General features: G+C 35.6%; 1 protein-coding gene and 1 pseudogene across 1 annotated transcript in view; one reads left to right on the top strand and one right to left on the bottom strand.

The window, feature by feature from the left end:
- Positions 1-22,913, bottom strand: part of VPS13A (vacuolar protein sorting 13 homolog A) — a 252,942-nt gene that overhangs the window by 223,878 nt on the left and 6,151 nt on the right. Inside the window, exons 2-5 of the mRNA XM_053907998.1 lie at positions 16,052-16,095; positions 13,947-13,989; positions 11,354-11,449; positions 10,984-11,085 (exon numbers count right to left, since the gene is read on the bottom strand). Of these exons, the coding sequence (XP_053763973.1) occupies positions 10,984-11,085; positions 11,354-11,449; positions 13,947-13,989; positions 16,052-16,095 (285 nt within the window). The remainder of the gene's footprint in view (positions 1-10,983; positions 11,086-11,353; positions 11,450-13,946; positions 13,990-16,051; positions 16,096-22,913) is intronic.
- On the top strand, positions 17,221-17,365 carry LOC128778739 (U2 spliceosomal RNA; annotated as a pseudogene).

The raw sequence follows: 22,913 nt of genomic DNA, 5'->3' as shown, positions 1-22,913 counted from the left end.
TTACATCAAATCCAAGTGTCAGTGAATAGCGGGTAAGTAAATATATTAAATATAATAAGACTTTAGAGTAAGTAAACAAAATAAAAGCTCTTTGAAGACAGAGCATTTTAATCTTTGAATACGACACCACATCCTAATAAAATCCTTTACTCTATAAACCTATTCAGTCATTCAATTAAATGCTTAAATCTTTCTTTCCCTACCCAGTATTTCCTTCTGAATCCCTTAACCAGCACAGATGCCATAATGTCTTATTTCACCAACATTTTCAACCCTTTTATTTCTTTTTGCTCATTTTCCTCTGTCAATAAAGCTCCAACCCTGAATAAAACCAACTTTCTACTTTTTATATCAACACGCTTAACCTTGCCAGTTGAGCACCAGAGAAAAATCACAACAGGACTGAAATTACTATAAATTAAGTATCACCAACTTCATCCCAACAGCCACTTACTACATTTCTCCACTCAACTTGTTCACATGCTCTGGAACAACTAAGTCAAATTCTTTCTGATTCTCCTCAAAGGTCTAACAATCCTTCCATTGCTCTCTTTACTGTTAGATGACCTTGTCTCCAACTTTGGAAGAAACAGAAGTTCCTTTTCCGTAATCATCACTCAATGACCCATGACATGCATGACGTAAATAAAATGATTATTTCTTTAATTTACCTAATACCTCGTTAGGATCTGATAAATTCTTTGCTTCCTAAAACACACTTTTCCCATGAAATCATAATCTCCAAATTTCTTTCTACTTATCTGATGACTCTTTTTTTTATTATTTTTTTGGTGTTTATTTTTTTGAGAGAGAAAGAGAGAGAGGGAGACAGAGGATCCAAAGAAGGCTCTGCACTCACAGCAGAGAGCCCAATGTGGGGCTCGAACTCATGAATCGTTAGATCATGACCTGTGCCAAGTCAGACGCTCCACCGACTGAGCGACCCAGGTGCCCCTCATCACTCTTTTCTTGATTTTTTTTTTTTCTGTGTTCCTCTTTTACACCATCATTAAAGGTTACATTTCCTTAAGGCTCAGTCCTAGGACTTCTTCTCCTCTCCTCTACTGCTGCTTCAGGGAATCTCATCCACACCATACACCTCAACTATCATTTCAATGCTGGTAACTCACAATTATATGTTAGATAGAGTAAAAGTGAGATATATTCAGAGAAATTGATACACTCAATAAACTGTAAATAGGTCAGTATGTTTAGAACAAAAGAATAGAAGAGAAAGGGATGGGGTCAGTAATAAGGCTCAAGAGGTAAATAGGATTCAAATCATATGAACTTTTACATATCACGCTGAAGAGTTTAAACTTCTACCTGATAACAATAAGCTATCACTACTGAATTTTAAGCATAAGCGTTTCTAATTTTAGACCAATGTAAAAATAAGGACTTCTGATTAAACATGGTGGATTGTTATCTATTCTTCTACTTCTCAGTAAGACCTTATTAATGCAAAAGTAAAGGGGGAAAATGGATAAATCCCCAAGGTCAAGAAAGAGTACAGGAAAAAAACAGGGAAGATATACCTTCAGTAGTCTGGAAGCTAGAATGCAGATGGCCTTAACCTACTTAGCAGAGATGAAGAAATTCTTCTAAATACCTATAATAAATGGAGGGGCCAATAATAAAGATGAGTCAAAAGCCAGAATCCTGGGAAGATTCAGGAACTGGAGTCCTCAGAGAACATAAATGGCAGGGAGAGGATGATAATACAAGGACTGGCTTAAGTCTGGTGTAATTAGTAGTTAGACTTCCAGGTATTCTCCCTCCCTTAGTCCACACAGCCATACAACTATCCTTTTCCCATCCTAGTGAGAAGCAAGAATTTCTTCTGAAGACAATACACGCAACAGACTGCAGACTCTAAAACCATGTACTTACAGATACAGGGAGATCCATCACATTGGAACCAGACACGTTAAGAAAAACTTCTATATAATAATCACCCTACATCCACCGACTATTGCCAAGGAAATAATAAAGTTGCACCAAAAAACATATGTAATCAGAGCATATATACTATTTGGCTCAGTAGTAAACATTTATATATAGCCATAATAACATAAACAATGAATACTGATTTAACCAAACATGCAATTATACTAGAAAGACAGAAAAATGGGTCAACCTTACAGTCCATAAAGGGAAGCCTCTCTATATAAATGATGTATAAGCATAATGAATCAAGTAATAGGGATGTGATCATCTTATATAGTAGCATGGAAGTAACCACAAAAGCACTTTAAAACTTAAAAGTAGGGGCTCCTGAGTGGCTCAGTCAGTTGAGCATCTGACTTCAGCTCAGGTAAGATCTCACAGTTGGTGAGTTCGAGCCCCACGTCAGGAGCGCTGCTGTCAGTGCAGAGCCCACGCGGGGTCCTCTGTCCCCCTCTCTGCCCCTCCTCCACTCACACTCTCAAAAGTAAATAAAAACATCAAACAAAACCCAAAAAACTTAAAAGCAGATCTATATGGAGCAGGCTTAGGGGCTGAGCCAGGAGACAGAATTTCTAAATTGTGGTACTAATATTACTTACTAACTTTTAAATCTATGTATATGTATTGTTTTGAGAAGATGAAAATAATTTTTAAAAGGCAAAAGCCTAGGAGACTTAGTAAAGAAAGGATTGGAGAAGAGGAAAATGGCAGAGTAGAAAACACCAGGAATCTGTCTTCCTAGATAACTCAATAGGCAAAATGTGCCTAATGTAAAGATTCTGGAACTCCAGAATCTACTGAAGGCTTGCAACTTGCAACTTGCAGAGAAGGCTTGAATGTAAACTATATTTCATTCACATCCACTTTAGCTCTTACCATAGCAGCAGCTCACCCGGACCCCTATTCTCAGGCCTACTGCAGCCAGCCGTGCACACATTCCTGAAGCACCTTGCAACTCAACTTGCAGGAACCAAGGTGGGAAGAAAGGACCCATCCTCCAAATATTTGGAGATTTGTGCTCTAATGGCTGGTTGCTGCTCCTGATCACAGAGAAGGGTGGTTGTGGTCACTGCACCTTTTTCAACTGTTGCAAGCCCCTCCCTCTCCAGCCAAAGTGACATCCAGGACTTTTAAAGGACTCGCAACCTTTTTTGTTTTTGTCCCCCTTCATTGTTCTCTTCTCCCTATTTGTGAGCAAAACATTACAGACTAGGACATTCAAAACCAACTCCATATGCAGGGAAAATAAGAATGTGACCATACACGTTCAGGGAAAGGCATAGGCTTGGGCTCAGCAAAGTCCTGAGAATACCTTACATTTATACCTCAGACTGATCCTTGGACTAGGGATAGCCTACAATAATGAAAAAGAAAAAAAAGCTTTAAAAAAAAAAAAAAAGAAAACAATGGGAATGGGGGTGAATCTCATTTCCACAGATATCACATTATTATATCCAAATATCTAGATTTTAAAAAGAATCACCAACGATACAAAGAAGCAGGAAGATATGGCCCATTTAACAGACAAAAAAATAAGTTAACAAAAACTATTCCTGAAAAAGATACGATGACAGAGCTACTGCATTTTTTTTTTTTTTTTTTTTTAGTTTACTTATTTTGAGAGAGAGTGCAAGTGGGGAGGGGCAGAGAAAAGAAGGATAGAGAATCCCAAGTAGGCTCTGCACCATCAGTGTGGAGCTAGACATGGGCACTGAACTCACAAACCATGAGATCATGACCTGAGCCAAAGTCCGGAACCAACTGAGCCACTCAGGTGCCCCACTAGAAAGACTTTAAAACAACTGTCACATAGATGCTCAAAGATCTAAAGGAAGATGTGGAGAACATCAAGAAAATAATGAATGAAAAAACAGAAATATCTATAAAGAAAAAAACTAAAAAAAAAAAATTCAGAAGCAGAAAAGTACCATAACTAAAAGGAAAAATTCATCATAGAGATTCAAAGCGAGACTGCAATAGACAAACTTGAAGACAGAACAACAACAACAAATTATTAAATTTGAGGAACGGAAAGAAATAAATTGAAGTGAACAGAGCCTAACAGACACCCAGGGGACATGCACTGTGGGAGTCCCAGACGGAAAAAAGACAGAGAAAGGGTCAGAGGGAATATCTGAAGGCATACTGGCTGAGGGACTCCCGTGTGGCTTAGTCAGTAGAGTGTGCAACTCTTTATCTAGGGTTGTAAATTCGAGCCCCACACTGGGTGTTTAGATGACTAAAGAATGAAAAATCTTAAAAAAATAAAAACTAAAAAATGAGAAATACTAGCTGCAAACTGGCCACATTTAAAGAAAGACATGATTACCCAGGGAACTCAAAGAACTCCAAGGAAGAACTCAAAGAGACCCAAGGATGCAAATTATAAGCAAACGTTCAAAGACCAAAGATAAAAAGAGAATCTTGAAAACATCAAGAGAGAAGCTGCTCACCACATGGAAGGGATCGTTAATAATTTTATCAATAGATTTTTCATCAGAAAAAAGGCAGAAAGGCAATGGACCAAATTGCTGAAAGTGCTAAGAAAAAAAAATCTTTCAACCAAGAATTCTATATCCAGCAAAAATGCCCTTTAAGAGTGAGGGAGAAATAAAGACATTCCAAGATAAATAAAAGCTGAGTAAGACTGTCACCAGACCTTCCCTACACAATAACCAGAGATACTGCATGAAACAACAATGATCCCAACAAAAGATAACACATCTGCGATTATCAATTATCGTTACCATAACAGTGGTTTGTAACTCCACTTTTTGCATTCTACATGATTTGAGAGACCAATGTACTTATAAAAAAAACTTCTTAGTCTAAATGCTAGTATTATGGTAACTTTGCTTTGTAACTCAGCCTGTTGTTTTCTAATTATTTAAGACACTAATCTATTCAAAATAGTTTGTTTTCGGCAACAATATATAAAGATGCAATTCTGTGACAACAGCAATTTAAAAAAGTGAGGAGGGAGATGTGAAAGAGTAGAGTTTCTGTATGTTACTGAGGTTAAGCTAGTATAACTTAAAGTGTTCTAACTTAAGGATGTCAAAAATGTAATTCTCAGGGTATCCATAGAGAAAATACCTATAGAATATGCACGAGATGAATGAAATAAGAATTTAAATTTTTTTTTTAACATTTATTTTTGAGACAGAGAGAGAGAGAGAGCACGAACGGGGGAGGGTCAGAGAGAGGGAGACACAGAATCGAAAACAGGCTCCAGGCTCTGAGCTGTCAGCACAGAGCCCGATGCGGGGCTCGACCTCACGGGCTGTGAGATCATGACCTGAGCCGAAGTCGGCCGCTTAACCGACTGAGCCACCCAGGCGCCCCGAAATAAAAATTTAAACATTTCATTATACAAAGTCAACCAAACTCAGAGAGTAACGCAGTAAATGAGTGACAAATAAGGCACACAGAAAACAAATGGCAAAAGGACAGAAGTACGTCTGTAAGTTATCAGTAATTATTCTAAAAGTATATGGATCTGGGGTGCCTGGGTGGCTCAGTCAGTTAAGCATCCGACTCTTGGTTTCAGTTCAAGTTCTGACCTCATGGGTTTGTGAGTTTGAGCCCCGCATCGGGCTTTGCAATGGCAGCTCAGGACATGCTTGGGATTCTTGCTCTCCCTCTCTCTCTCTCTCTCCGCCCCTCCCCTGCTCATGTACATGCTCTTTCTCTCTCAAAGATAAACCATTAAAATACATATAATATACCGATATTAGTTCATATTTATATTTGTACATATACACACATATACGTACGTATGTATGTATATATATGGATATGGATTAAACAGTCTACTCAAAAGACACAAACTGAATGGATTAAAACACAAGATCCACTGTTCTCTGGTACATCTAAGACATTTTCCATGACAGAACGCATATTAGGACACAAATTAAGTCTAACTAGATTTAAAAACATAGGTATCATGCAAAGTGCCATTTCTGACCATGTCAGAATAATGTTAGAAATAAAACACAGAAGTTGGGGTTCCTCAGAGAGCTCAGCAGTGGCTCTCTGCTGTGAGTGCAGAGCCTGCTTCAGATCCCCTGTCTCCCTCTCTCCGCTTCTCCCTAACACACGTACTCTCGCTCAAAAATTAGCAAACATTTAAAAAAAATAAGAAAATGGAAGGAAAATTTAAAAACTCACGTATTTGTGGAAATTAAACAAAACGCTATTAAACCACCAATGGATCACAGAACAAGTCATAAGGGAAATTAGAAAACACTTAGATATAGGAAAACAAAAACACAGCATACCAAAATTTATGGGACACAGCAAAAAAGTATTAAAATGGAAATTTATAGCTGTAAGAAAAAAACAAAGACCTCAGAAGAACCTAACTTTATAACTTAAACAATATGAAAATAATGGACAAACTATATCCACAGCTAACAGAAGGAAAGAGAAAATAAAGATTCAAGTAGAGATAAACTGAAGAATAGAAGACCAACTTGGAAAAAAAAAAAAAAATCAAATGAAACCAAAAGTTGGGTTTTTTGAAAAGGTCAATAAAATTGAAAAATAGCTAAATGGACCAAGATAAAAAGAGTAAGGCTCAAATTACCAAAATTACAAATGAGAGTAGGTGTATTACTAAAGATTTTACAGAAACAAGGATTATACACATTATGTGAGTAACTGTATACTAACGAACTGGATTAACCAAACGAAATGGACAAATTCCTAGAACCACAATACGTACCAAGACAAAATCACAGAGATAGAAAATTTGAATAGATATATGTATTATATATACCCATATATGTAAAATACATATATATAACACATATGTATATATAAAATATATATATACACACACATATAAAACTAGTAAAAAGATTGAATCAGTGATCAAAACTCCCCTAACAAAAAGCCGTGGAACTGATTGCTTCTTTGGTGAATTCTACCAAACACTTAAAACATCAATCCTCTTCAAACTTTTCAAAAACAGATTAAAGGGAATACTTCCAAACTCAATGTATGAGGTATTAATCTGCTACCAAAACCATACAACGATACTACAAGAAAACTACAGATCAATATTCCTAATAAATACTGATGCAAATAACGAAATGCCAACAAACAAAATTCAACAGCACATTAAAAAAATTCAAGGGGCGCCTGGGTGGCTCAGTCGGTTAAGCTTCCATCTTCGGCTAGGGCGTGATCTCACGGTCTGTGAGTTCAAGCCCCACGTCGGGCTCTGTGCTGACAGCTCAGTGCCTGGAACCTGCTTCAGATTCTGTGTCTCCCTCTCCCACTCACTCTCTCCCCAAGGGAAAAAAAAAATGAATAAACAAAAAAAAAAGTGTTATAAAAAATTATATAGCATGACTCAATAGAATTTATTGCTGGAATGGAAGGATGGGTAGATATATAAGTCAACTTACCAAATAAATTTGCTAAAAATTACCAAATAAATCAAACATTTACCAAATAAAAAAATATATATGATCATCTCAATTGATGAAGAAAAACCATTTAACAAAACTCAAAATCCTTTTTTAATAACAACAATCAAAAAACTAGGACTAGAAGGAAACTACCTAACATAATAAAATTCATATACAAAAAGCCCACAGCAAACACCACACTTAATGGAAAGGCTGAAAGCTTTTCCTTGAAAATCAGAAAGACAGCAAAAATGTCCAGTTTTGTCACTTTTATTCAACATACTACTAGAAGGTCTAGCCAGAGTAATCAGGCAAGAAACAAAAGTCATCCAAATCAAAAAATGAAGTAAAATCGCTGTTCACAGATAATATGATCTTATATGAAGAAAACCCTAAATACCTCACAAAACAACTATTGAAACTAATTAACTCAGCAAAGTAGCAGGGTACAAAGTCAACACACACACACACACACACACACAAAATCAACTGCATATCCCTAATCCCTAACAATGAAGAATCTGAGCAGGAAATTACAGAAACAATTCCTTTTACAATAGCATCAGAAAGAATAACTTAGGAGGTGAAAGACTTGTACACTTTTAAAAAGATATTTTAAAAGACATAAATGGAAACATACCCAAGTTCATGGATTGGGAACCACTGTTAGCATGTCAATGCCGCCCAAAGCAATCTACAGATTCAAAGCAATCCCAATTATACTTTTGCAGAAACAGAAAAATGCATCCTTAAATTCATAAGGAAACTCAAGGGACTCCCACAGAGGAAAACCAGTCTTGAAAAGGAAGAACAAAAGGTGAAAGACTTATACTTCCAGATTTCAAAATTTACAACACAACTACAGTAATCAAAACAGTGTGGTACTGCCATAAAGACAGACACACAGACGAATAAAACAGAATACAGCACTCAGAATAAACCCTTGCATACACGGTCAAATGATTTTTGATAAGGGACCAAGACTACTCAATCAGGAACGGACAATAGTTTTAATAAACAACGTTGGGAAAACGGGATATGAAGAGAATGAACAAGAGAATGAAGTCAGACCTTGCTTATCGAAGAACATATAAAAAACTAATTCAAAATGGATTTAAATTTAAGACCTAAAACTATAAAACTCTTAGAGGAAAACACAGGACAAAAGCTGCATGACACTGGATTTGGTGATGATTTTACGATGATTTCTTGCATATCACACCAAGGCACAAGCAACAAAAGATGACAAAATGGGCTTCGTGGAAATTTAAACATTTTTTGCATTAAGACACTATCAACAGAATGGTTACACAAAGAATGGGAGAAAATTTGCAAATCGTGTATTTAGTGAAAGATTAACATGGAGAATATATAAAGAACTCGTAGCACCAAACAACAACCAAAGACAACCCAACTAAAAGATGGGCAGAAGACTCAAATAGACATTTCTCCAAAGAAGATATACAAATGGCCAATAAGCACATGAAAAGACACTAAAATACTAATCCTCAGCGAAATGCAAATCAAAACTACATGAGATACCACTTCATCCCCATTAGGATGCTACCATGAAGAAAAGATAAAACCAGCGTTGGCAAGGATGCGAAGGAATCAAAACCTTTGGGCATTGTTGGTGAAAATGCAGAATGGTACAAGTCCCTGTTGAAAACAGTATGGTGATTCCTCAAAAAGTCAAAAATACAGTACAATTACCTATGATCCAGCAACTGCACTGTGTGTATATACCCAAAAGAACTGAAAACAATGTCTCAAAGGAATACTTGTGCTCCCATGTTCAGAGCAGCTTTATTCACGACAGCCAAAGCACAGAAACGACCCAAGTGTCCACAGATGGGTGAATGGGCAAGGCAAGTGTGGTATATACAAAAAATGGAACACTATTTAGCCTTAAAAGGGAAATTGTGACACAGGCTACAACACGGACAGATCGTGAAGACATGATGCCAAGTGAACTAAGCCAGTTAGAAAAAGACACATTGTATAATTCCACTTACATGAAGTACTCAGAGGAGCCAAAATTTCAGAGACAAGAAAGTACAGTTGTGGTCGCCAGGGGTTCTAACTGAGGGGGGTGGAATGGGTGGATTGTTGTTTAATGGCTATAAAGTTTCCATTTTACAAGAAGAAAAGAGATATGAAATGGATGGTAGTAAGAGTTGTACAACATTCTAAATGTATTTAATACCAGCGAACTGTACACTTAAAAATGGGTAAGATGGTAAACTTTGTTACATGTGTGCTATAATAAAAAAAAATTTGAATAAAGAAAGACTGGGGATAGAGATAAACAACTACACAGGGTATGAAAATATAATTACAAGAAGTGTCGCCAGAATTTGCATTAAATCTCCTTTAACGTTTTTACCTCTTTGTCAAAAGGTAAAATGTTTACTAGTGGGTTTTTTATCAAAAAAAGAAATAACTAAATAAATGCAAGGCAAGGATAGTGGTGTAAGTATACATACATTTTTAAGATGCTTAGCTATTAAAAGAGGAACAGAAGACAAATGATAACCAGGTTAGGAAGATCATTTTGTGTTTGAAGATAAGACCAGGTACAATGTATTTATAGGCTAAGGAGAAAGTTTTACTAGACAGAACAGAATACAAAAAATACAAAAGTCACCACCACGCAAGTGGAAAGGAATTCGATTTCTGCGAGACAGCTCTTCCACTGAGAAAAGAAAGGGTTGAAATAATGAACTATTTGGTTTAGGCTGAATAGGAAAGGATATGAAGCCAGAGGGTAACCAAAAAGATTTGGGAAAACATAATTATATCAAACAACTAAGTATCTCCAAAAGATTAAGAACTGATATAAGGAGAATTTAAAAAAAAAAAAAAAAAAAAAGCTAGAAAACTAGGGTGCCTGGGTGGCTTAGTCAATTAAGCATCTGACTTCAGCTCAGGTCATGATCTTGCAGTTCATGAGTTCAAGCCCTGCATCAGGTTCTGTGCTGACAGCACACAGACTGTTTTGGGTCCTCTGTCTCTCCCCCTCTTTGATTCTCTCTCCCCCTCTCTGACTCTCATGCTCAAAAATAAACATTTTACAAAATAAAAATTTGTGGGCACCTGGCTGGCTCAGTCAGTTAAGCACTGGACTTTGGTTGAGGTCATGATCTCACAGTTTTTGAGTTCAAGCCCCACGTTGGGCTCTGTGCTGACAGCTCAGAGCCCAGAACCTATTCAGATTCTGTGTTTCCCTCTTGCTCTGTCCCTTTCCCGCTCTCTCCCTCTGTCTCTCTCTCTCTCTCTCAAAAATAAGTAAACATTAAAAAAATGTTTTAATAGCAATTTCAAAAATTAAAAAGCTACAAAACTAAGAAAATATACTTGATGAAATTAATTATTATAGCTAAAAACTAACCTTACCCTTATAAGCTATGTGTATTATTTGTCAAACAGTAAGTTTCTTTAAGTAAAATTTTTATAATCATCATAAAAATAGACAAGCCACATTAAAATTCCCCATGTAATAAGATTATCTCATATTTGTTAAATAATTTCATTGCCTCCAGAGAAAAATAATATTCCCATGTGATAAATATTTAGGTCTTTTCTTATTACCATTCCTATTTACTGTTTCCTTTACCTTGATCAGCTACTTTTTGTTTTGCTTCTTCTATTCGCTTAAGTTCATATTGCTTTGCCTCCAAGAGTTGTTTTTCTTCTTTTACAGGATCGTATTTTATTTCTACAGGAAGCACAGAAAAGAATATTTAATTATCTTAAGTTTAAGTATACTCATTCCAAAACATACCCTTGAAAAATAATCACTAATACAAAGTCTGCAAAAGTCTAGAGTAAAAGCCAATTTAATTTGAATTCCCAAATGCTAATTCAAACATAAAAATATCTCAAAATATTTACCAAAAGTATTCTGAATATCATTTTGAGATATAAAGATTTTTCCATCCACAAATAAAAGTGCTTGAAGTTATAATGTTTAAAATTTGACTTACGAGAAGAAGGCACTATGAGTAAATAAATGTCTTCCAGGACAGCTTCAACTGGTTGAGTATACAGGTTTTTCCATGGAATTGTAAGATTAAGATTACCTACATGAATTTTTTTTAAAAAGGACAAAAAATATTATTCATTCAACCTGCATTTGCTGACAGTCTATTTTCTGTCAGGCATTAGAAGAGATGGCAAAACAACAAGCTGAGTCACTTCACAGAAAGCTATTTTACAACCCAAAACAACACGCCTTTGTTGCGATGATCTGAAATTATGTGTATTAGTACTGTTGGAAAATCTAAATGCTATTCTAAAAATTTACAAGTTTCTATTTATGGCAATCTGCATCAAACATAACAATACTCTTCTGCCATTAACCAACAATCCTTGATTATCAGAACTCTGATTTCCCCAATTCTTACTCCAAATCACTATAAGTATTCATAGTACACTGTCAAAAGGTAGATTATAAAATTGAAGATGTATTTTTCATATATATAGATGATATATATACAATATGTATGATTATCACCCTAAGTGTATGTGTGCACAGATTTCTATGATAATAATCAAAGACTGTGAACAAGATTAGAAAATTATTCAAACTATTCAAACATTCAAAATGTTTTACTATAATCCAATAGCAAAATATCCTTAAAGCATTAGGATATTAAACTAAAAAATATGATGTAAGGTATTCATTATACTGATTCTAGTCTTGTGTATTTAAAAAGTTTCCCTAATTGTTTTAGAATACTTTAAATATTTTAGAAAGCAGGAGTCTATTGATTCAGAAATAGCTGCCATGATTGGGAAGGGAAAAATTAATAACACGATGGCTGCATTAACTGGTAACTGGAGAAGGGGAAAAAAATCTACATAGATTTATCTCATTACATAAGGCCAAAATTCCATGTTTAAAAAAAAACAAAAACCCAAAAAACAAAAACAAAAAACAAAAAACCCAAAGACACCTGGGTGGCTCAGTCAGTTAAGGATCTGACTCTTGATTTCGGCTCAGGTCATGATCTCTCACAGATTTTGAGCTGGAGTCCCCCCTCCAGCTCCACAATGACCTCGTGGAGGCTACTCATGATTCCCTCTCTCCCTGTCTCTCTGCTCCTCCCCTGCTTGCTCATTCTCTCTCTCAAAAAATAAACTTTAAACATAAATGAATAAAATGAAACATTTAAAAAAAACCCAAACTGAGAAAAAGATTTCATATTACAACATCAATCCAGAGAAAAAGAAATAAACTGATTTCTAAAACAGGGATGACTTCCTAAGTTTTAAATCAGAGAAGACTGGGTCACCCGGGTAGCTAAGTCGGTTGAGTGTCCCACTTCAGCTTAGGTCATGATCTCACAGTTCCTGAGTTCAAGCCCCACAGCGGGCTTGGTGCGGTCAGTGCAGAGCCCGCTACAGATCCTCTGTCCCCCTCTGTCTGCCCCTCTCCCACTCACATTCTCTCAAAACTGAATAAACATTAAAAAAAAAAATCAGAGGAGACAGTGACCGTTTCAAATTTGTGTACCATCCAAAATGTAACCAGAATGAAATAAACCCATTAGAAAAAATAATAATTCCGACAAATCTGATACAATTTATAAATGTATCAGACTGCTCACACACATGTATCACATATATTAATAATCCAAAAAAGTAAATAAACAGAGAACAGTGACAAAATAGCATTAATAATCAAAGAAATAGACACAAAGTTAATAATGTAGCACTTTCACCATTAAATCTTTAAAAAAAAAAAAAAAAAAACCTTTTCCTCTCATCATTACCAGAAATTCTCATTTCTAAAAGTACAGATTTCTAGAAAATTTGTAATACACAAAAATATAAAACAAAGACAATTCCAAAAATCTTCCACATAAGTACAACTGTTTTCAAAATACGCATATATTTATATTTACTATATATGTAATTCCACATGCTAAATGCAGCAAACTCTGAAGGATCAATAAGATTAACAACACCCAGTAATAGCAAGGGGAAAATACGTTCCTATAAAACTGATTATAATGCCGTACACTCATTTGGAAATGGGTACTTCCTTCACTCAACAAATTGTGTCCCTACTATATGTCAGGTATCGTACCAAGTGGTGAGAATAAACACTAAGAAACTTATTGTCTAGTAGAAAAAAATAAAATAATATTAGAGAATGACAGCTGCTAGGACACAGGTATGCAAACAACCTCAGAAACGAAGTTTCTGACTCATTCCGAGTCACATTGCCCGGATGATCCAGACCCTACTCCTTACAGCAGACATCCATGATTGGAAGACAGCAGTAACTAGTCAGAAACCTAAGAAACAGAGACAGTTATGCTACTGGATTTAACACACTGGCTCTCCACTCATTTTTAACACCTAGTAAATGTACAATTTCATAGTTTTTAAACAAGGGATACATGGACCACACAGTATCTTTAAGTTACGCTACTAAGCTCTACCCAGACGAAAACACATGATTTTCAATTAGTGCTCAGAAACATTAACAATATCACATTAAAGAGATACGAAGCATATCATTCTTACTGCAAGTCCAGCAAGGACATTCAAATAATAAGCACAGCTTACCTATATGACCAACTTTAACTTTAAATGGTACATCCAGTTGACTCTACAAAACATATATATACATATAAAATATTAGTATATATACAGGCCAACAAAACAGAAGACTATTTTTTTCTTCCCACAATTACTTAAAGGGATTCAGTTAACTTGCACCTTCTCTTTACCATCAACACTTACTTAAATTTGTAAATACTTAATTGTCATACTATTCTCAACTCCATAACATTCAGGGAGACTGATCATTTTTAAATAAATAGGGAGAAAGTTCGACAGTAATAGAGAAGACCTAAGTTACCCTTACCAAAATCATACTGCTTTTATATTGTCTGAGGGGAAAATTAAGTGGGAAATTTTATCATCAGTTTGTCCTTACAGGGAGGTTAAAACTCTACTTTGCAAAAACCTCAAAAGAATTTCTCCCCATCGAATGGGGAAAAGGGCAACCTTTTCAATAAGTGGTGCTGAGAACACTGGACATCCACACCCAAGAATGAAGTTAAGCCCTTACCTCATAACCATATATAAAAATTAATTCAAAATGGACATAAGACCTAAACACAAGAACTAAAACTACAAAACCCTTAGAAGAAAACATGTGGTAAAATCTTCTTGACATTAGATTTGGCAATGATTTCTTGAACAGCACACCAAAGACACAAACAACAAAAGAAAAAAAAAAAGAGATGGATTAAATTTCACCAAGATTAAAAACTTTAGTGCATCAAAGGACACTATCAACAGATGCATAAGGCAACACAAAGAATGGGGGTCAATTTTGCAAATCATGTATCTGATAAGGGAAAATGTCAAGAATACATAAAGAAATGTAATTCAAACAAGCAAACAAAAACTTGACTAAAAAATCAGCAACTATTTTCAACAGACATATCCAAAGAACATATACAAATGGCCAATAAGCACATGAAAAAATGCTCAGCCTCACTAGTCATGAGGGAAATGCTAAGAGAAACCAAAATGAGATTCCACTTTATGTCTATTAGGAGGGGTATAATCAGAAAACCAAAAACAGTGCCTAGCTGGCTCAGCTGATAGAGCATGTGACTCTGATCTTGGGGTCAGGAGCTCCGGTGACTCTGATCTTGGGGTCGGGAGCTCCAGCCCCACCTCGGGGAGTAGACTGTACTTAAGATAAAATGAAAAAAAAAGAAAGATTTAAAAAGATAAGTAAATGTTAGCAAGGATGTGGAGAAAGTGGACACTATATGCATTGGTAGTAGGAATATAAGATGGTTCAACTAGTATGGAAAATGGAGTGGCAGTTCTTAAAAACATTAAACATAAAATTACCATAAAATCCAGCAATTCCACTGGTAGGCATTTACCCACAGGGATTGAAAACAGGGAACTGAACAGACATGTGTATGCCAGTGTTACAGCAGCATTATTCACAAGAGCCAAAAGGCAGAAACAACTCAAGTGTCTATCAAGGTATCAATGGATAAACAAAACGTGGCATCAAGATACATTGGAATATTACTCAGCCACAAAATGAAATGTTGTCCCGATAAAAACAACAGACAAACCTTAGAGGAATTAGCTAAGTGAAATGTGTCAAACACAGTATGACAAACATGGCAGGATCTCACTCACGAGGTACAACAAGCAAATTCATAGAAGCAGAAAGTAGATTAAAGGTTAGCAAGGTCTACAAAGAGGCGGAATAGGGCATTACTTCTTAATTGTTATAGGAGTCCCTTTGACCCAATGAAAAAGTTACAGAAAAAAAGACAGGGCTTAATGATTGTATAGCATCATGAATGTAATTAATACCACTTAATTCTATAGTAAAAAAAAAAAAAAAATCATTACCATGGTATTAAAACTTGAAGACAACTGGAAAGATAAATTAACCATTTAAAATAAAATCATATAGAAAGAAAAAAATTGGAAGCATTTTTAAATGGGGAAAATTATACTCTGTGCTTTTAAAGGAGATTAAAAGTCTACTTTGTAAAATACACATTTTGCAAAAATTCTTTTTAAAAATTTTCACAAGCTTGAATAATTTAAAATGACGAAGTAAATCAAAAAGTCTATATACAGTTAAATGCAGACATTACACATTTTTTATACTCAAAACCTACCAGAGCATTTTCTTTAATTTCAAGATTCTTCAAGGCCACAGCTCCTAAAAAAACATTTAAGGAGTAAAATTAAAATATTAAAGTATTTTTCATTTTAAAAAGACATACTTTGGGGGGTTCCTAGATGGCTCAGTTAAGCATCCGACTCTTGGTTTCAGCTCAGGTCATGATTTCACAGTTCCTGAGTCCGAGCCCCTCCAACAGGCTCTGCGCTGACAGTGTGGAACCCACTTGGATTCTCTGTCTCCCTCTCTCTCTCTCTCTCTGCCCCTCCCCTGCTTGTGTGCGCTCTCTCAAAATAAATTATTTTCAAACATTAAAAAATTAAAAAAATAAAAGGCATACTCAGGGCACTCAGGTGGCTCAGTCAGTTGAACATCCAACTGCCATTCAGATCATAATCTCACAGTTAGTGAGTTCAAGCCCCACATCAGGCTCACTGCTGTCAGCTCAGAGCCCACTTGGGATCCTCCGTCCCCCGCTCTCTGCGCCTCCCCCACTCATGCTCTTTCCTCTCTAAAATGAATAAACATTTAAAAATAAATAAATAGGCATACTTCATTCTTTAAATTCCTAAAAACAGGGGTGCCTGGGTGGCTCAGTCGGTAAAGCGTCCGACTTCGGCTCAGGTCACGATCTCACGGTTCGTGAGTTTGAGCCCCACATTGGGCTCTGTGCTGACAGCTCAGAGCCTGGAGCCTGCTTCGCATTCTGTGTCTCCCTCTCTCTCTGCCCCTCCCCCACTCATGCTCTCTCTCTCAAAAATAAATAAACGTTAAAAAAAATTTTAATTCCTAAAAACAATCTTCCAAAAGTAAATCAGAAGTAAATAGAAAATTGTGACAAAGTGATTACTAGTAAGGAAATTGAATCAGTAATCACATAACTCCCAAAAAGCAAAAGTCTATGGCTTATGGCTTCAAAGGTGAATTCTACCAAACATCTAAAGAGTTAATACTATTCTTCTCCAACTATTCCAAAAATTTAAAAAGAAAGGAAAACTTCCAAATTCATTCTACCAGGCCAGCAATACCCTGATACCAAAAACAAAGACACTACAAAAAAAGAAAACCACAAGCCAATATTACTGATGAACACAGATACAGAAATCCTCAACAAAATATCAGCAAACTAAATCCAATGATACATTTAAAAAAATCACTGACCCCATCGCTTCTTGGCCTTTTGGCTAAGATCAAGTGTAGTATCTGTTCTTATCAGTTTAAAAAAAACACTGACCACAATTGAGCACGAGTTATTCCACTGATGCAAGAGTGGTTTAATATTTACAAATCAATTAGTGTGGTACCTCACGTTAACAAAAGAGATAAAACCCAAGGATCACCTCAGTAAATGTAGAAAAAAATGTGTTGACAAAATCCAATATCCATCAACAATAAAAGATTTAGAGGGAATATACCTCAACATAATAACGGCCATATATCAAAAACCTACAAGCTAACTAACATCATACTCACTGGCGAAAAACTAGGAGCTTTTCCTCTAAAACCAGGAACAAAACAAGGATCTCCACTCTTTTATTCAACATAGTACTGGAAGTCTTACTACTCAAGACAAGAAAAAGAAATAAAAGGCATTCACATTAGCAAGGAAGAAGTGAAACTTTCACTACTTGCAGAGGACATGATACTGTATATAGAAAACCCTAAAGACTGGGGCGCCTGGGTGGCTCAGTCAGTTGAGCATCCGACTTCAGCTCAGGTCACGATCTCACAGTCGGTGAGTTCGAGCCCCACGTCGGACTCTGTGCTGACAGCTCGGAGCCTGAAGCCTGTTTCAGATTCTGTGTCTCCCTCTCTCTGACCCTCCCCAACTTGTGCTCTGTCTCAAAAATAAATAAAAACATTAAAAAAATTAAAAAAAAAAGAAAACCCTAAAGACTAACAAAAAAAACTGTTAGAACTGATAAGTGAATTCAGTAAAGTTGCAGGATACAAAATTAATACACAGAAATCTGCATTTCTATACAGTATACAGTAATAACGAAGTAGCAGAAAGAAAAATTAACAATTCCATTTACAATCACCAAAAATAATAAAGTACATAAGAATACACCCAACCAAAAGGATGAAAGACTGATACTCTGAAAACTATAAAACCCTGATGAAAGAAAGAAAACACCAACAAATGGGAAAATAGTCCATGCTCATGGATTGGAAGACTATCATTAAAATCTCACTACAAAAAGCAATCTATAGGTTCAACACAATCCCTACAAAATTACTAAGAGCAGTTTTCAAAGAACTAAAACAAATAATCCTAACATTTGTATGGAACCAAAAAAAAGCCTGAATAGCCAAAGCAATCTTGAGAAAGAACAAAGCTGGGGGTATCACTATTCCAGATTTCAAGGTATACTATGAAGTCGTAGTAATCACAACAGCATGGTACTGACACAAAAATATACACATAGATCAATGGAACAGAATAGAGAGCCCAGAAATAAACCCACACTTACATGGTCAATTAATCTATGACAAAACAGTCAGGAATATACAATGGAGAGAAGACAACCTCTTCAACAGATCGAACTAGGAAAACTGGACAGCTACTGTAAAAGAATGAAACTGGAGCACTTTATTGCAGCATAAAAATAACTCAAAAGTAGATTAAAGACCTAAATGTGCAACCCGAAACCATAAAACTCCTGAAGAAACCACAGACTGTATTTTCTTTGACATCACCACAGAAACATTTTTCTAGATCTGTGTCCTAAGGCAAGGAAAACAAAAGCAAAAATAAATATCGGGACCACACCAAAATAAAAAGCTTTTCCACAGCAAAGGAAACCATCGACAAAACAAAAACGCAACCTACTGAAAAGATATTTTCAAAGGATATATCCAATAAAGGGTTAATATCCCTTTGGATAATATCCAAAGTTTGGTTAATACCCAAACTTTATGAAGAACTTCTACAACCCAACAGCAAAAACACTAATACTAATCTGATTTAAAATGGCAAAAGACCTAAAGAGACATTTTTTTTTCCAAAGAAGACATACAGATGACCAACAGACACATGAAAAGATGCTCATCACTCATCATCAGAGAAATGCAAATCAAAACCACAATGAGATATCACCTCCCACCTGTCAGAAAGGCTAGAATCAAAAAGACAATAACAAGTGATGATGAGAATGTGAAGGAAAAGGAACCCTCGTACACTGTAGGTAGGAATGTAAATTGGTGCAGCTGCTATGGAAAACAATATGGAGGTTCCTCAAAAAATTTAAAAAAGAGATACTATATGATCCAGTAATTCCACTAGTATTTACCCAAAAACACGAATTCAAAAAAAAAAAAAAAATGCAGCTCTATGTTTACTGCAGCATCATTTACAATAGCTAACATATGGAAGCAACCAAGCATCCATCAGATAAATGGATACACACACCCACACACCTACACACGAATATTACTCAGCCATAATAAAGAATGAGACCTTACCATTTGCGACAATACGGATGGAGCTACAGGGTATTATGCTAAGTGAAACAAGTGAGAGAAAGACAAATACCATGATGTCACTTACACGTGGAATCTAAAAAACAAACCAGTGAAACAAAAAAACCAAGACTCTTAAATACAGAGAACAAACCGATGGCTGCTTGAGGAGAGGTAGGTCGGGGGGCGGGATGGGCAAAATAGGTGAGGGTGATTAAGTACAAACTTCCAGTTACAAAATAAGTAAGTCACAGAGATGAAAAGTACAACAAAGGGAATATAGTCAATAATGTTGCAAAAATGTTGTTTGATGACAGATGGTGGCTATGCTTAGGGTGAACACTGAGTAATGGACCGAACTGTTGAATCAATACACTGTACACCTGAAATTAAAATATCATTAAGATGATTTTATGTTGTATTTTACCACATTATTTTTAAGTGGTGGAGATGCAAAAGAAATCGTTTCTCAGGCAAACAAAACCTGATGGCATTTTTTGGCAGACCTCCCTTGCAAGAAATGTTAAAAGTTTTCACAGAGAAGGAAAATATAGGTCACAAACTCAGATCTGTAAGAGCATGAGAAAAGGAATAAAGGTAAAATTAAGCCTTTTATTTTCCTTAATGGAAAACTGTTCAAAATAATAATAGCAACAGTGCACTGGGTAGGTACAGCTTATGGATAAGTGAAATGAATGGCAAAAGCAAATGAGTACAATAATCTTATAAGGTGCCTTCACTAGCTCTGAAGCAATATAGCTTTATTTGATTGGACTTTGATTAGTTTCATTTTTTGTCTGTTTGTTTATTGATTTAAGAGAGAGGGAAAGAATCTCAAGCAGTCTCCATGCTATAAGCTTGGGGACAGATGCAGGGCTCAAACTCACGAACCACAAGATCATGATCTGAGCCAAAATCAAGAGGTGGATGTTTGACTGAGCCACCCAGGTGCTCCAGACGTAGATTAGTTTTAAATGCATATTGCAATCCCAAAGCATCCACTAAAATAATAATAATCAAATGAAAAATAAATAATAAATTTGGTAAGCCTGTGGTAAATAATAAATTTGGTATAATTAATATATTAGGAGAGGAAAAAAAGGAAATCATAGAAAAGCTTAATTAAAACCAGAAGAGGCAGAAAAAAGAGGGGAAGATTTTAAAAAGCAAAGACATACATACAAGAAATAGAAAAGAGCTACAAATAGATAACCATCAACCCAACTATATCAATAATCACTTTAAATATAAATGGTCTGAATATACCAATGAAAAGACAAAACCCGACACAGTGGATAACAAAAACAAAACCTAACAATAAGATACCTGCAAGAAACCCACTCTAGACATAAAGGCATAAACAAATTAAAAGCAAAGAGATCTAATTAAAATTTGTAGAACATTTCTTCCAACAATAGCAGAATATCTATTTTTCTTTTTTAATTTTTTTTAATGTTTATTAATTTCTGAGACAGAGACAGAGCATGAGCAGGGGAGGGGCAGACAGAGGGGGAGACACAGAATCTGAAGCAGGCTCCAGGTTCTGAGCTGTCAGCACAGAGCCCGATGTGGGGCTCAAACTCACGGGCCTCACGGGCCATGAGATCATGACCTGAGCCTAAGTCGGATGCTTAACCAACTGAGCCACCCAGGTGCCCCATATTCTTTTCAAGCTCACACAGAACATTCAGCACAATAATCCAAACTCTGGTCCATAAAACATATCTTAACAAATTTAAAGGAATAAAAGTCTTACAAAATTTGCTTTCAGACAACAATGGACTTAAACTAGAAATTGGTAACAAAAAAAAAAAAAAAAAGGTAGAAACTCCCAAAATACCTGAAGATTTGGCAAATACTAATTTAAAATAACATAGAAGTCAAAGAAGTCTCAAAAGAAACTGAAAAGTATCTTGAATCAAATGAAAATACAGCTCTCAAAATTTGACATGCAGCAAAAGGAGGGCTCAGAAATTTACACCACTGACTGCATATATTAGAAAAGAAGATAGATCTAAAATCAATACTCTAGCTTCCACCTTAGGAATCTAGGAAAAGAAGAGCAAATGAAATCCTAAGTAAGCAGAAGAAAAGAAGAATTAGAGCAGAAATCAATGAAATTCAATACAGAAAAATCCAGAGAAAAACTAATGAAACCAAAAGATGGTTCTCTGAAAAGATCAACAAAATTGATAACACTCTAGCCAAGTTAACTATGAAAGAAAAGACACAAATTACTAGTATCACAAATGAAAGGAAGGGCCATCATTACTCATTCTATGGACAGTAAAAGGATAACACAGGAATGCAAACCTGCTCACAAAACTTGTAACAATTCCTCAAAAGATATATTTTAGCAAAACTCACACATGATAAAAAAGATACCAAAATAGGCCTGTATCTATTAAAGACATTGATTCAATACTTAATAATCTTTCAAAACTGAAAGCATAACGCCCAGATGGTTTCACTAACTTTCTAAACCAAACATTTAAGGAAAAAATGATACCAAGCCCCAATGAAATCTCCTCTAGCAAACAGAAGCAGAGGGAACACTTCCTAACTCACTTTATGAGTTCAGCATTACCCTAATACCAAAACCAGATAAACACATGACAAGAAAAAAAGCTACAGACCACTATCTCTCATGAACACAGATGCAAAAATCAACAAAGTATCAAATTAAATCCAACAATGTGTAAGAATAATTATATACCAAGACCAGGTGGAATTTATTCCAGGTATGAAAGACTCATTCAACATTCAAAAATCAATTAATATAATCCATTGCATCAACAGGCTGAAGAAGAGACACCCTATGATCAGATCAATAGAGAAAAACCAGTTTACAAAACCCAACACACATTCTTGGAGGAAAAAAACCACATTCAGCAAGTCAGAAATAGAGGTATAGGTATGTATGGTAGGGGGAAAAAAAAAAAATCAGAATATTGGATGCCTCTGGAGATGGCCAAAAAAACTTTCGAGTGTGATGGATATTTCGTCATCTTGGTCATGATGACTATTTCCCAAGTGCATACATGTCAAAGTTTACCAAACTGTAGACTTTAAATATGTGTTTTTACTATGTCAGTTATGTTTCAATAAAGCTGTTAATACATAATTCGTGGTACCATCTAGATTACAGGAATATGGATGCAGACTGCAAAATCTTTTAATTCTGTATTTAACACTTTTCATATTAAATGTTCCCTTTCAGCTCTAACATTCTATAAAAGTTTCTCAGAATGTAAAGGTAAAAATAGTATTTAAGGAATTATAATTGGTAATTACCACTAGATCTCAACAAACATCTGTTCAGCACTCCCAATATATTCCTTTCATAAAAGAATGACTCCTTCATATCAGGAATTGTGCCCTGAATCTTCATAATC

The sequence above is a fragment of the Panthera pardus genome, unplaced genomic scaffold (assembly GCF_024362965.1).
Source record: "Panthera pardus isolate Hobbes unplaced genomic scaffold, ASM2436296v1 HiC_scaffold_20, whole genome shotgun sequence".
NCBI classification, from domain to species: domain Eukaryota; kingdom Metazoa; phylum Chordata; class Mammalia; order Carnivora; family Felidae; genus Panthera; species Panthera pardus.
Note: the sequence above shows the minus strand (reverse complement) of the source record. Positions and strands in the feature narration are given on the sequence as shown.